Genomic DNA, 15,456 nt, shown 5'->3' with positions numbered 1-15,456 from the left:
GGAATTTCGGTTTATTCTAAAGTAATGGCACTATGAAATAAGTAGAGTATACATGAGTCTTGCCAGTGCGTGACAGTGCGTGTTGCCAGTGATGACCTATGGTTCCGAGACTTGGTCGGTAACTTAGGGCTTCATAAGAAGGCTTAGAGTTTCACAGGGGGTGATGGAACGAGCTATGTTAGGGCGACCCCGCACTAGAAAGCGCAGTGTTGGCCAACCCCCCACTAGGTGGACTGACGACATCAAATCAAGCGAGTCGCAGGGATTTGCTGGATGCAGGTAGCTCAGTATTGTGATGTTTGGAAGTCCGTAAGAAAGGCCTATGTCCTGCAGTGGACGACCATCGGCTGTTATAATGATTATGATGATGATGACATGTCTTAAATTTCAATAGGTGTTCCGAAGGAGTCGTTGGTTCAACACAGCTTAGACATCTTCTCTCAAGAGGGCGAAGCCAACGTAGTGCGCGCCGCTGCGGCTTCTTTGTTGACCAGCCTTACTGCTAGAACATCGCCTCATACGAAGGTTAGTGAACGAACTATTACGTTCAACGAGATGAGTTAAAAATACGTAAACCGATACTGAGTTACATGCGAAAGCGAGCGAGTAGTTAGTAACTCTGTCAATAACTGTCGTGAAGAATAATTTTGTCAATTTGTTTACATTTTTTATCTCGGATATGTTTTTTATTTAATAGAAATATCTTTATAACATTAATATTTAAATTCCATCGTAACGTGGAATGTAAGATGTATCCAATTTTAATTCATCAAACCACATTGTCGCCGTGATTAATATATTTTTTTAAAATTATAGTTTTGTCTATAAGCTAAACCAGACTTGGTAAAACTATAAGAGAGAAAACTCATTGTATCGTCTCGGATACGGACCGGCTCGGCTCCGTATTGCCTCGCCTCGTCCACCTGTGACGGCGTATTTTTTGGTAACAAGTAAAATTCCCCCGGCTCCCCAAACAGGTCTCAGGTCAGTTGTACGTTAAGGGAAGCAAGGAAAGGTACAGGACAAGCGTTCAACTTATTTCTGAGACCAATAATGTCCACCAGCTCTCTGATGACACGAAGTGACGTTGACGCTGCCGGCGAGCGTAAGTTTGTCCCGAGGCGAAGCGTGTACGTTATGTATCCTATTGGTGAGCTTTGAAGTATGGAGTTTCAAACAAAGAATACTGAACGGCTCGAGGGGATACGGAACCGGTCCGTGTCCGAGGCGTTGCAATGAGTTTTGACCTTAATGGTCTTTTGTCCTTGTTAACTACGGCAAAAAAGTAGATCAATAACAACTATAATAACAAGAGAAACTAGATAAAACGTACATATAAGAATACAATAACAATTACCATAAAACAAATTGGCTGTTTAAAAAGGAAAAGCATTTTATTAATTCCATTGTGAGTACAAGTCTAAAACCAACAACGTTTAGCATCACTACCATAATTGGGCATGCAATAACGATCTATAAATTATAGTAACCGCAGTTGGTACGTGCATCAAATATTGAGGACCACCTACGTGGTTCGCTATGATGGAGTTATATTTAGGTCTGGGTGCGTCAGTAATAAAAATGTATCCGTGAATCGAATAACGTATGTATTATATTGTTTGTAAACAAAAATTGAGGAATGTTGGCGATCGAATTTATAATAAAACTAGCAGACTTCCCGTGGATTAACCCGCGCAATTCCCGTTTCTGTGGGAACCAATACGGGGATAAAATATAGACTATGCTAAACGCTGATATAGCTTTTAATTGGTGAAAGAATTTTTGAATAGAAGCATTTGATCTACGTTGCTATCTATCCTATCTATCCGCGTAAAAAAGACAAATCAAAGCAATAACGTCACGAAGATCCAAGAGACACCTACGCAAGTTTTCGCGCCCAGAAAATCAGAGCAGTTTAGGAGATATAATTTCTATAATAGGAGGAGAAAAGATTTAAAAACAAAAAGTTATGAAGATGCTCCGGTTTCAACAACAACAACCAGTATAAATGTTTCCAACGATATTTACAAATAAAACAAATATATCACATTAATATGATATATGTCTTTCACATCAGTGAATGATGGCAAATAATTATGTCCAATCTGATAAACAGAAAAAAAAGTTCATTAGTTTTTGCTTCGTAAAATAGGATTGTTGTCCGTCAGTTCGTCTGTCTATCTGCTTGTCTGTCAAGTGTCTTTCTGAGAAATGCGTGGAGGATAAAGTTAAATTAAATACCAAATATTTGCTGGAAACATTTCTTTTCAAATTCTCAAGTAAAAAGAACCAATTGTGACTCCTCTTGATGATTATCATGAAAATTTTCATCATACATTTTTGGGTATCTGCAAAGAGGATCCTTCTATGAGTTTCCTAGGTTGATCTTAGGAGGTAATATTACCGGATAATGTGCTCCAGGAAAACAGCGAAGAAAGTGGATAGATGTTGTCAAAGAGTAGACCAAGTTAACAGCTTAAAATTTTTGCAAGATACCGGAAGAGTTTTCTGCACATTACCGTCAAACTTCAGTTGGAAAAAGGCACACAGTGATGACATATATTTGCGGTATGGATGGCTTGGTTATGTCGCATATTATATCTTACGCAAAAGAGTTTTTGGAGGAATATCTGTAGTATGGTTCCCGTGTTCTAATTCACAATGTTTGCCCAAAGATTAATGTTTAGTCAAGAACAGGAAAATCCTCGAATTCGTACTTTTATTTTTTACTTTTCAAGAAATTAGAATAATAACTTTTATAAATTATAAACAATCATAAAATACTTATAGGTACGATGTGCGAGTAACTAACTAACTAATCGTTTCGGAGACCACGTCACACAAAATCATTATTTCTATTTAAAGTTCTGCTTATGGGAAAATCCCTCATAATTTATCATTTTAATGACATTTTACGACAGAATAATGAAAACTAAATTTTCGCTAGTAAGTGTTAAAATAACATTTATATTTATTGCTTTACATTGTTTTCAAATGAAAATAGACGTAGTAGGTACTTGGAAGGAAACTGGTTATAATTAAACAGTAATTTGTAGGTACCTATAGAGTGCTGTTCATGAAGTAATTCTTTGTAATTGTTTTTACAAGCTGTTTTTAAACTCGTAACTTTTTTTCCTTGTGAATGTCCTCTTTCCGGCTATTCCATAATCTGTTTTTCAATCACTTTTGTATGTTATCGCCATTATTCGCCGTTATTATACATATATCTCCGCTCTAGACGCGTTAGGAACTTTGACTTGACTTATCAGCCTACTTCTTATAGAAGAGGGGATTTGAAGCTTAGACACACGCTGCTTCAATACATTACATACACACATACATAAATACATACATAAATGACCAGGGTCGAAGCCTTAACCTTCTCCAAGGCAAGGGAATGTAAACCACTAATTTCCTGACAATTTCTTGGGAGAAGGAAATCTTGAGTGCGTGAAATGAATAAAAAACTAATCACGACCTATCCAAAACCGCTTGAGCGCTTGACGAACAAAGACGAAATTAGGGCAGTAAGTTCAGTTATTAGACTTCAGCTCAAAACGGATTTTGCGACAGGGCCGGATTAAAGAGGTCTAAGAACGACCGAAGTCGAGGGAGTCCGCAAGTATTTTATAGCCCGACTTAGTACCAATAGGAACTTGTGATCCGTAGCCAGATAGTCTATCGACAACTTTCAAGTTTGCGTACGTATTGGTCCTAATTATTACTATTTTCGCTGGAATTTATGCTTCAACTGTTATAAACAATAATGTCCACTCTATGACTACAATTGAGCTGGAGATTAAAATAACTCTACAATCTGTTCAAGAGATTAAACATTGCGAACGCGATAACTGCCCATGTGCTGGAATGCGTAATTTGTTTCTTACTACTTATTCTTGTTTCGGAACACAATGGATGGTTATAAGAACGCTTCTACACTGCGGTTAATATTGTGGTACGAAAATAAATCAACGACCAAAATACACGAGGTACTTATATACACTGAAAACTCCTTATTTTCAAAGATTATTGATGTTGAAAAAGATGTTTAAATATACATAACTCATTGATCTGGAATATCGAAAACAAAAAATGAAAACAAAGTTGGTACGCGAGTACTAAACATAGAAAGTGTTTCTAAATAAGTAGACCGTATGAAGGGGCTGTAAGCCGATAAAGCAAATAGTGAAAGTTGTATCTATTCTGGCCTAAACTGCAACTTTTTAGTAAAGTACATATTTTCTCTAGTTCGTATATCATAAAAATATATTAAAATGTTGTGAATGTGATGTGCCCTTTATAAATAATAATGCATATCTAGTAATAACTGATTTATCTATTTTATTAATCACTGGATTATCATAGTTTAAATATTTATTGAAACAATTTTAATTCAGTTAGATTTCGGATTTTCTGAATTGCGCAGAAAAATATTTCATCTTGATTTGTCTTTGCACAGCCACAGTTGCAGCTTATTTAGTTTAAGCAATATCTTAATACTCTCTCGCAATGTTCTTAGGGTCCATTCTTATCAAAATGTGAAAAAACGCCCTTAGAGTCAGCACGCAGGGTATATGCAAGTCACGGACTTTATACGTCAACATATACGACCTTGAAGCTACGCGTAGAGCTTATCTTGACGCTCACCAGCGATACTGTTCGTAACTTCATACTTCATTCGATTTCTGACCGTCACCGCCGCTAGCGCCGCTCACATGAACTCGACCGCGCGCGCGTGCCGCTTTGTTTACCATATAAAACGCCGGGAATAATTAACTATAGTGCAGAGTTCGAACGTATTTTAATTTATATTTATATATGTAGAAGTTTTCTAATAATAAGTGAAAATGTGTGTTACTGTCATATTATTAGTGGCATTACTTTCGTTAGTGCTCTTACTCACAATTTTCCACTATTCAACAAAGGGAAGGAGGTACTGGTATTACAAGAAAGTGCCTTACAGAGAACCATGTCCTATATTCGGCAATTTCGGTGCAACGCTGACGATGCGTCAAAGTTACACGAAGACACTTCAATTTTTTTACGATAAATATCGCAACGAGAAATATGTTGGCATTTTTCAAGCAAGAAGGCCGGCTCTATTGTTAATTGATGTAGATATTGTAAAAGCAGTGCTATCGAATAATTTTAGCAGTTTCAGTGATCGCTTATCCGTTTCGACTGACACCCAGCGGGAGCCACTTTTACGAAACCTGGCTAACATGAGCGGTTCTGAATGGCAAGAGATGCGACGCATTGTGACACCGACATTTTCTTCAGCTAAAATGAAAGCTATGTTTTCTTTGATAGCCGACTGTGCAAATACGCTAAAAACTGTTCTTCTCAAAGAATCTGAAGATGATGTTGAAGTTCCACAACTAATGTGCCGATTCACCACTGATATTATAGGCAGCTGTGCATTTGGAGTCGACCCGGGGTCTTTAAATAATAAACAGTCACCGTTTTTAGTAATGTCCCAAAAAATGTTCAAAGCCGACCGCGCTACAATATTGAAACGGTATTGTCGTGCATTTTGTCCACCACTGTTCAGGCTCCTGAATCTTAGAACATACTCGTTGAACGTTGAAGTTTTCTTTACTGATATCATCAATCAAGTGCTAACAGAGCGGCGAGCTACTGGCAACGTGCGAAGTGATTTCCTGCAGCTCATGTTAAATGTGCAGAAGTCAGAATCAGGATTTCCTATGACAGATGAATTAATAACATCTAATTCCTTTATATTTATGCTAGCCGGGCTCGAAACATCTTCGACAACGCTATCGTTCTCTTTATACCAATTAGCCAAAGACGCTGATCTGCAAAGCAGATTGAGGGCTGAAATAAAAGAATGTTTGGAACGTAATAATGGTTTAAACTATGAAGCTGTATGTGCAATGCGATTAGTAGCCCAAACGTATTTGGAAACTCTTCGGTTACATCCTCCGACGCCTTTGACCTCACGCCTGTGCACAGCACCTTGTACACTTCCCGGCACTGATCTGAAGCTGAAAGCTCGGGAAGCGGTTATTATACCTATTCACTGCATCCAAAAAGATGCAGAGCATTTCCCAGAACCAGAGAAATTTGATCCAGATAGATTTAAAGACGATTTGAATCCAAGGGGATTTCTTGCCTTCGGAGATGGACCAAGGAGTTGCCCAGGTAAATATTATTTATTAAACTTTTGGTGTAATAAATAAATATAGCTACCTAATTATTTGTTTTAAAAAACTCGATTGTTATGAAAAATACGGCATTGTTTTGGTTACATCACTGGTATTGTTTAAACCCCTCATCAAAGATGTTATTAAACAATTTAGTAGGCGTGAGAATGTTGAATGAATAAATGAAAAAAAAAATACATTACATAATATATTATACCTATATGATTGTAAATTAATACAAATATTTTATCTATATTTAAAATATTGTCCGATCGAAAATAGGTAATACTCACGTGTTTTCTTAATTTTTTTAAAATTCAATTTCTTTTTTATTAACATCGATGTTTCAAGAGTATCTGACCTAAATTTTCTGCAATGTTGAGATTTTTTTTAAGTAGATATCTGCTTTCGATCAAACTGTTATAGATAATGTGGTGGATTCGTAATAACACTATGTTATAACGCGGGTCAATGACCAGTAGTTTGACTATTAACTTCGATTGTTATCGATACAAAGTTCATTATTAACTGAATGGGTATACTTGATTTTAAGAATGTTGTTGGTTAGTATAAACTCTACTGTATAGAAAATACGAGTTTATATGCTATTGTAAATATCCAGATTCTTGTGATATTTGTCTTGCTTAAAATTCCAATTCCGATAAGATCTAACTGTGCTCTGTAAAGAGTATTCAAAAAACTTTTACTAACTACAACCATGAACTTTAACTTGCAGTTTTTCCGATCTATATATATAAAAATCAGTGCCACTTTTCGTTGTAATTTTATAACTCAAGGGCTCACCTATCCAAACCAATTTAGGTCGAGCGGTTCGTCATTTATCACATTTATTTTAACAAACGAATTCAGGAGTAGAATAGGGGTAAAGTAGGGGTAGGGTAGGAAGAAGTGCTCATAAGTCAAAACGAAGCTTGACCGGCTCCGCTAGTACATTATAATATCAAATAATAATTTCAATATATGTTTAGAATTTAACTAATGAATCAATACAGTATAAGGAGTACTCATGCTTATTATTCTTGGTTGAATCAGTGCAATCATTTTTTGTATGCCAGTATTTTCTAAACAATGACGCTTGATGTGATGTTACACGTGAAATTTAAATATGCTTTGTTTTCAGGAGCCCGATACGCTCAGTTGATGGTCGTGGCCGGTCTCGCCACTATATTAGACAATTTTATCGTGGAACCATGCTCTAGGACCACGCCAACCATACAGTACGATACAAGAAGCGTGATGCTTAAAAACAAAGGAAGCATTTGGCTTAGATTTAGGCCTCTATAAATGATTACGTAGTTTAAGCAACTTATCCTATTGGTGGTCTCATTGATAGTTTGACACTGCTATGACTGTTTGAAGATTTTATTTATATCTCCTGTTATGTTAGTAGCATCTACGCTTTAGTATTTCAGTATTGTAGCCTATCGAATGTTTGTTGGAATAGTGTAATCTTATCTCGCATTTTTCAAATAATTGGTTTAGTTTATGATTTAATCAAGTGATAGTAATCCAATGTAATATTAATAATAGGTTTTATGTAGATATGTATGTTTATCGGTTACGTGTTTGTTTTGTTGAAGATTCTCATAGAAATATAATACAATGTAAATAATATAATGTCAAATGAACTTTTAATTGAATGTGTGTACGTCGATATGATTCTACATATAAGTTCACTTAAAACTGATGTAATTATAATTTTGGGACTGAAAATGTACCTTAACCATATTAATTTTAGTTACAAATCTATGTGTAGAAATATTTATGATGGTATTTGCATACGTTTAAATTAATTTACAAATACGTATGTCGTATGAGTAAGTTTGTTGTACCTATATGAAAATTAAAAAGATATCACAAAAATAACTCGCTCAAGTTTCACACTTGAACATATTGTTTTAATTTTCGTTTTCCTCTTACGATCTTATTTGCACAGTTGTGTGTATAATGTTAAAGCAAATATTATGAAGAAGAAACTGCAATACAGTTCAAATATTTATTTTACCAGAGTGGACTTGGAATCTAATGTTTAACTATTGGTATAAGATTAATATACATTTCAATTTCAATAAGTATAGCTAAGGGACGGCAAGTAAAAAAGTGTGTTTTAATTGTTAATACATTTATTCGCATATAAAACTTCGCCGCATGGCTTCGTTCGCGTTTTATTAAAATACTAGAGGACGCCCGCGACTTCGTCCGCGTGGAAATCGATGTAAACTTTCAACCCATATTTCACTCTCTTCTATTTATATTTTCGCATGTTATAAGTATGATAAATAGTCCAGTAATCATTTTACAAAAGTATAACTCAAAACATTTATATTTAAACAAACTGCAACCCCTTTTTAACAATTTAGGGGTAGAATTTCTGAACAAACAAATTTTTACAAATTTAACTTGAAAAATGAAGGACTTTCGAAACAAACTTTCAACCTCTGTTTCACCCCCTTCTGATTTAATTTTCGCGACAAAAAGATTCGCGTATTATGATGTTTCGTGTAATAAGATTTTCGTATTTTAGTCTCAAATCAAATCGTGTCAAGTTTCATTTAAATTAATTTAGTAGTTTCAGCGTGGTGCCTGGTAAACATTAAATACGGACAGACAGACAGATAGACAAAAAGTATGTGTTTGTCTTCAGTATCGATTATGTAATGCCCTCCAACTAAAATAATCAAAATATTTTCAATGTACAGAATTTGACATGTACCTACTTAACAGTTTTATTATAAGTACTTATAGAAGATTCGAAATAATATTTTAAATGCCAGCGTGTGTATGTTTGTTAAGCTTATATTTCACCTTTCGGTTTGTAGATTATCAATGTATTAGTAGCTAGTAGTGGTAGATACCTCGCCTTTTACTTTATGTTAATTTAGATTACGTATATCTCTCTTTTAATTTTATCTCAAAATATACTACTAGGTATGGTCTTCAAACTACGAAGAAAAACAAATCCCAATGAATTATGTAGGTAATTATTATTATGCCCAGTTCCTTATTTCACAATTTATAATAAGAGTCAGAAGGTCAGTAAAATTAAGTATTTAGCTACCTAATGTATAGAATGGCCTCCAAACAGTTGGTACTAACAAGTGTTTCTATATTTGGGCTTTAGAAGTGATGCAAAAATCATTCGCACCTAGACAATGAAACAAAATTATAACTGCTCATGCTCTGTATGATATAAATAAAATTTTTGATTGCAATGTTATAGCCAGTGCAGGACTCTACGTTATAAAAATGTTGAGTCTTCTATTAATATTAGTAAGACATTTATACGAGTATAGATCCGAAGCCAATCCTTAATCCAATGACGTTAATGTAGTTGTAATGTTTTCTCCAATAAAATTTAATATGGATGTTAATTAAAATATGAAATTTATATTCATTCATTTATTATTATACATAAATATATATAACAGCAACTGCAACCGACGACCGTAGTCGACTACAGTCGTCGGTAGCAGTTGCTGCTCGTGTAAATGAACCCTAAGTATGTTTGTCTGTCTATCTGTTACCTTTTCACGGATAAACCGCTGAACGGATTTAGATGAATTTTGGTACAATGATAATTAGGATCTAAGAGCAGAACATGGCTACTTTTTATCCCGTAAAAATCCATGGTTCCTGCGGGAATTGTGAAAAACAGATTTTCACGAAAACGGAGTCGCGGGAGTCTGCTAGTAATCTTCGCTAAATAATAATTACGATATCATTAACCTGTTATCAAAGAAAAAGGTTAAAAGTTCAGATTTCATTTACCTACCTACTCGTGTTTATCGGAAACAATGATTGTACTTGATAAGTGGACTCTGAATGCAAAACAGTTACGAGATAACGAGCGTATTCTATACCTACTTACAATGTTTTTGCTGTTAAAGTTGAGGTTTTTTTTTTAAATAATCTTACCTTTAACATTTTTCGCCTATTTATTATTACCCGACTGCAAGAAGGGTTATGTTTTTCGCGCGACGTTCCGACTTACGAGTATACACTATGTATACTCGTAAGTCGGAACTTTAAAGTTTTACCTAAGCGGTAGTCCAGGCCATGATCAATAAAATTTGATCGTGATGATTTTAAAATTGTCGAACATTATCACCTGATCGAATCAAAGCTGCATGGTGGGTTTAAACTTTTTATTGCATAAGGCTTTGCGTTTCAGTGGGTCATTAAAATAGGTTGATGATGATTATAATAATATGTAGGTACTCACTGGCTTTTAACTTATTATTATTTATAGATCATTATGATACGATACGATCGGCATGATGTCAACGTGATCAACATACGATCAGTTTTAACGGCTCTTAAGCCGTTAGCGCTAAAGACATGTGAGATTACTTGATCGTCAGTGGCTGACATTAAATTATAAACAACACTAAAATGCATCTCGTAATAAATAAGCGGATTTATTTACTAACAAGAAACCATTCACACGTTATCCTTGGCGTTGCTCTAGCGGGGTGAATGCCTTGTATATTGAGATTTATACAATTTGGAAAAGGGTCCATATCATGCAACGTTGCAATAAATACACTAATATTATTTAATTTTGTAATAGTTATTACATGTATTTATGCAATTGCGGTTTTCCTTATCTTTGCCCTACTTTCTATTTGAGTATTTTTCCTTATAAATTTGTATTGTGTCGATGTATGTTAAGTGGGGACGCATGATTTTCCTTTCAAGTAAAGGATATAACGTATTTTTTTTAAAAAACATGACCATTGTTTCCTTAAACTAAAGGTAAGTAAGTATGGCATGCGCTCAACTTTGAGTCCGGTCAAGAGGCATATGCTATAAAATACATTTATAACTGTGAAGTACGACGTGTTGAAATTCCAGAGCGGACTAGAATTTTGGCGCATACTACCAGTCAATAGTCCAATTACTGGGTCCAATTATTGAATCTAAGATCTTGCGGATTTGAGTCCTTCTTCTTCTTAAGGTGCCTCTCCAACTAGCAAAGGTTGGCAGTCAGTTTCTTGAACTCGTCTCTATCCTTCGCGAGGGGAAATAATTGTGCGGCGCTCGCGATCCCGGTCCACTCTCTGATGTTTCTCTGCCCAGACTTCTTCCTGCGACCAACGCCTCTTCTACCAGCAACCTTTCCCATTAAGATGAGCTGTGCAAGCTCGTATCTCTCGTGTCGTAGCACGTGTCCTAGATGCGTGACTTTTCTCGTCTTGACTGTCTGCAAAAGTTCATGCTTCTGATTGACGCGTCGCAGAACTTCGGCATTCGTCACGTTGTGAGTCCAACTTATAGCCAGCATGCGTCTAAACGCCCACATTTCGAACGCTTCTATACGTTTCCTGATGTTCCCTTTTTTTTCTTTTACTTTTCACTCTTTATTTGAGTTCGACCCCATAAATATGGCGTGCATCCATAACCAAATTTTTCTTATGGATATCCTAATTTGTGTGAATTTTCTTGTGTTCAAGGTATTCGAAGTAGAAGTTCTTCAAGCTCTCGATGAAGCAAACTTCATAGAAGAATGTATGCACATTTTTATAGACTTCTGCAACGAGACAACGGAGTGTAAAAATTATATAGGTAAGAGTACATTATTTAAAAAATAATTATGTGTGTGGTACAACTGTGTTGGTCACAGGTGTTAGAGTGGAGACAGAGATTAAAATTTTTAAAACAATTTTAATTTGCCTATAATTTTATGTGATGTGTGCACTAAAGTGCTAAAATTTTTCATAATTTTTCTTAAACTATTATCATAATTGTTTTCTATGCAACTTTGTATTGAAGCACGAAATCGCTTGGTAGTAGGGTTATAGCAGAACTAGCTATTAACGAAGCCTTTCACTAAAGCAGGCATTTAGAAAATCTTCTCTTCTACACAGACAAATATTATAAAGAGGTAAATTTTCCGGTGTTGCGAGGGCTAATCGCTGGATCTACTACACCGATTTTGAAAATTCTTTTACCACTAAAAAGACTCTTTATTTGTGTCATATTAGGCTATATTTTTTATGTCTGTCTGACAGTAGTGTGGATGGTGTAAATAGGAGTGAGCTTGCCTACTTGCTTTGAAGGTACGTGACATAAAACACAAGTCGAAACGATATCCCAACTTTAGCTGAAACTTATCGCGGTCCATGATAATTTGTCTAGTTTTTCCAGCTGGTTCAGGTTAGCCTTTTTCGTAACTGAACACAAAAGGTCTTGGATTGTTGTCCTCGGGCTGTACGGAGTTAGGAGGTCGGTAGTGTAACATCCCCGCGCTTCGGGCAGAAAGTATAGCCGTGACATCTGATAGTGATCGTTAGAGATTCAAACATTATTGAGTTATGCCCGCCATTCAGCATTAGAGAAGTATGGTAGATCTAAGCTCCAAGTTCATCCTATCGACCTATGAGGCGGTTATGATGATGCACACACAGACACATTAGTTATTATTATTTATTAACCTTCTTAACTAGTTTAACTTTTACTTTTCAGAGCCAAACGTACCGCTGTCAGTATTAGAGCGTAGATCTGAACTAGAAGTTCTAGTGCACAAGAGCGGCGATATGAACCTGTCACCTTCGTTACCATCCAACAAGCCGCCGCCAACTGCAGCCCTGGTCGCAGCCTTAGCGGATGCTCTACACAATGTCACCGCATACAAGAGTGCACCAGTGCAGTCGTGGAACGAAAGAGGTCTATACAGAGTGTTGTTCAGGTAATTTATGTTCGAAAGTACAGTTTTGTTATCCTATCCTATTCTACTCCCACCCTACACCTACCTTGCCCTACCTTATCCTACTCCCACCCTACACCTACTCTACCCTACCCCTACCTATCCAAGCTAGCCCTACATAACCCTACCCCTATCCTACACCTACCCTAACGAGAATAATAATCGGTCAAGCTGTTTCGGAGGAGTATGGGAACGAACATTGTGAAATGAGAATTGTTGGAACAGAAAAGTTGGAGGTGCGTGTCCTGGGCCGGATTCTAACCTACGCCCTCCAAATCGAATGCAGAGGTCATATTCACAGGGCTATAGCTCATTGAAGTATGGATGAAATATTTACTAAGACCAAGTAAGTAAAGATCGCTTAAATACAGACAACCACGGCTTTTTAAATCAATTTAACTATGTATTTAGTCAATTAATGTATTTTATATTACTTTTGTCACTCTTAAGATTAATATTGAAATTAGTTTGTAAATACAAATAAACTACATAATTTAACTACTTCTAATAGATAAACCATGTATTTTATGTACATGTAAGTAATTAAAAGCAACAATTTATAAGGTAAACTGCAATGAATAAGCCCATGCTGATAGCTTATTATACAGCCTGTAAACATGTATTGATTACTTTATATCTATTAGTCACTTGAAGCAAGCGGTTAATGCAATTGACGTTGTAAATATAACAAAGGTTCCTTTGTTTTCTTTTTTTGTCCTAAACGAACACGTGGTTTATATCTACTGTACTAGCGGATTGTATATGATCATTTTATAATAATTAAGTTAAAACGATGGATGTATGCCATAGGGACGTTTTTTTGTAGATCTATAAACAAGGAATATCCAAAACTAGCGGACGCCCGCGATTTTGTCCGCCCTTAGACCTCTTTAATCCGGCCCTATCGCGAAATCCGTTCTTAGTTGATACCTACTAACTATAAACTACCTCCCAGCCAAATTTCAGCTTTGCACATCAAGCGGTTTTTGAAATTTCGTGATGAATGACCTTTCGCATTTATATATTAAGATTATATTCCAAACCCTTCCTTATTAATCACACTGTCTATTAGTGAAAATCGCATGAAAATCGGTTCACATGTCATTCTGCCTCTGTTTACTCAAAACCCTCGGTGAAGCTATCCGTTGCAATAAGTAATCTACACACACAATCAGAGAAATAAATTGAGCGTTGTAGTCAGTGGCGTTCACACCATAGATGCAAAAATGCCCTGCCTACCCTAAGAACTCATTACGAAGCTATATTGCGATAGGAATTTTTCATTTTGCACCTATAGTGCATACCCTAGTTAAAAACCCTGTGCACGCCACTGGTTGTAGTTACATTTCAAAAGATGAAATTTAATTGGATTTTAATATATCCATTTAAAGAAAAATTTTCATGCAAAACATTCCAGTTATGTTTTGTTTATTAGCGCATGGTAAATAAAATTCTCATTGCAATTGCATTATAAATCCAATAAAATTCCAGGAGTTGCAAGCGTATCAGAACTCTATAGATAAACAATGAAGTGGCAATTGAAATAATGGAATTTCGAGAATTCAATAAAGTGCAAGATATAATACATAACTAGCGGATGCCCGCGACTTATATATAACTACTAACTATAAACTACCTCCCTGCCTTATTTCAGTTATGTACATCAATATTGTATTCATACTTCTAATATATCCATCTATACCTATTTATATTATATAAATGCGAAAGTCAAATTCTTTGTTACGCTTTCACGGGTCAGCCATTAAACTAATTTAACAACTAATTTATAAACAAGTAACATTAGCTATATGTTATTAAAAAATGTTAATACGAAACGATATAATATTGTCGATCAATAGCGGCAGCCTCGAAAATATCGCTTTCTATCGCTCTTTTCCCGCGCTGCTATTTGTCGACAATGTATTTTTATTTACTAAACATGTCGTACTTGAAAGCAGTTTAACTTGTAAGCTGCTTTCAAGTTCACAACTGACTTTAATACCTGCTTTCAAAATCTGAACTGCAATTATGTAGACGGTAGCTCCTTATCTGAATCGTTTCGTTATATAAGACCAGCTTATCTACAGCTGGTTTATATCGAGGGGGATTATTCATCATCATCATTTTCAGCCGATAGAAGTCCACTGCTGGACATAGGCCTCTTGCATGGACCTCCAAGCACAACGTTCTCAAGCCGTCAGCGTCCAGGTTCCCTGCAAACCGCTTGATATCCTCGGTCCCCCTGGTGGGTGGTCGACCAACACTGCGCTTACTGGTTCGGGGTTGCTATACCAGCACCTTGGGACCCCAATCAATCGAGGGATCGAGGGGGATGATTAGGGGTCATTTGTGTGTTTTTATTTTCAGATGTGCAGCTTGGACTGGGGGGTCGGTATCGGAAGTGTGCCGCGTGTATGCGTCCACGTGCCGCGCGCTCGCCGCGTCGGCGCTAGTCAAGTGCGTGAGATCTTCGCTTGCGGGCACCAAAGATTGTCTATACAATCTTATTGGTTCCTTGACTTTGACGCTCGTGGACGAAGGTAAGTAAACAGACTCATAATTTTT

The 15,456-nt window shown here is 36.1% G+C and overlaps 2 protein-coding genes across 3 annotated transcripts in view; both read left to right on the top strand.

Moving 5' to 3' along the window:
* LOC112053154 (rotatin) overlaps nt 1-15,456 on the top strand; it is a 45,589-nt gene that overhangs the window by 18,406 nt on the left and 11,727 nt on the right. For both annotated transcript variants that reach the window (XM_052881837.1, XM_024092468.2), the window contains exons 22-25: nt 395-525; nt 11,639-11,750; nt 12,651-12,873; nt 15,259-15,431. In XM_052881837.1, coding sequence (XP_052737797.1) covers nt 395-525; nt 11,639-11,750; nt 12,651-12,873; nt 15,259-15,431 — 639 coding nt within the window. The remainder of the gene's footprint in view (nt 1-394; nt 526-11,638; nt 11,751-12,650; nt 12,874-15,258; nt 15,432-15,456) is intronic.
* Nucleotides 4,489-8,074, top strand: LOC112053173 (probable cytochrome P450 6a13). The gene is made up of 2 exons (XM_024092497.2): nt 4,489-6,162; nt 7,306-8,074. The coding sequence occupies exons 1-2, from the start codon at nt 4,848-4,850 to the stop codon at nt 7,467-7,469; spliced, it is 1,479 nt and encodes a 492-aa protein (XP_023948265.2). The 5' UTR covers nt 4,489-4,847; the 3' UTR covers nt 7,470-8,074.

The sequence above is a fragment of the Bicyclus anynana genome, chromosome 5, assembly GCF_947172395.1.
Source record: "Bicyclus anynana chromosome 5, ilBicAnyn1.1, whole genome shotgun sequence".
Taxonomy (NCBI): Eukaryota; Metazoa; Arthropoda; class Insecta; order Lepidoptera; family Nymphalidae; genus Bicyclus; species Bicyclus anynana.
Note: the sequence above shows the minus strand (reverse complement) of the source record. Positions and strands in the feature narration are given on the sequence as shown.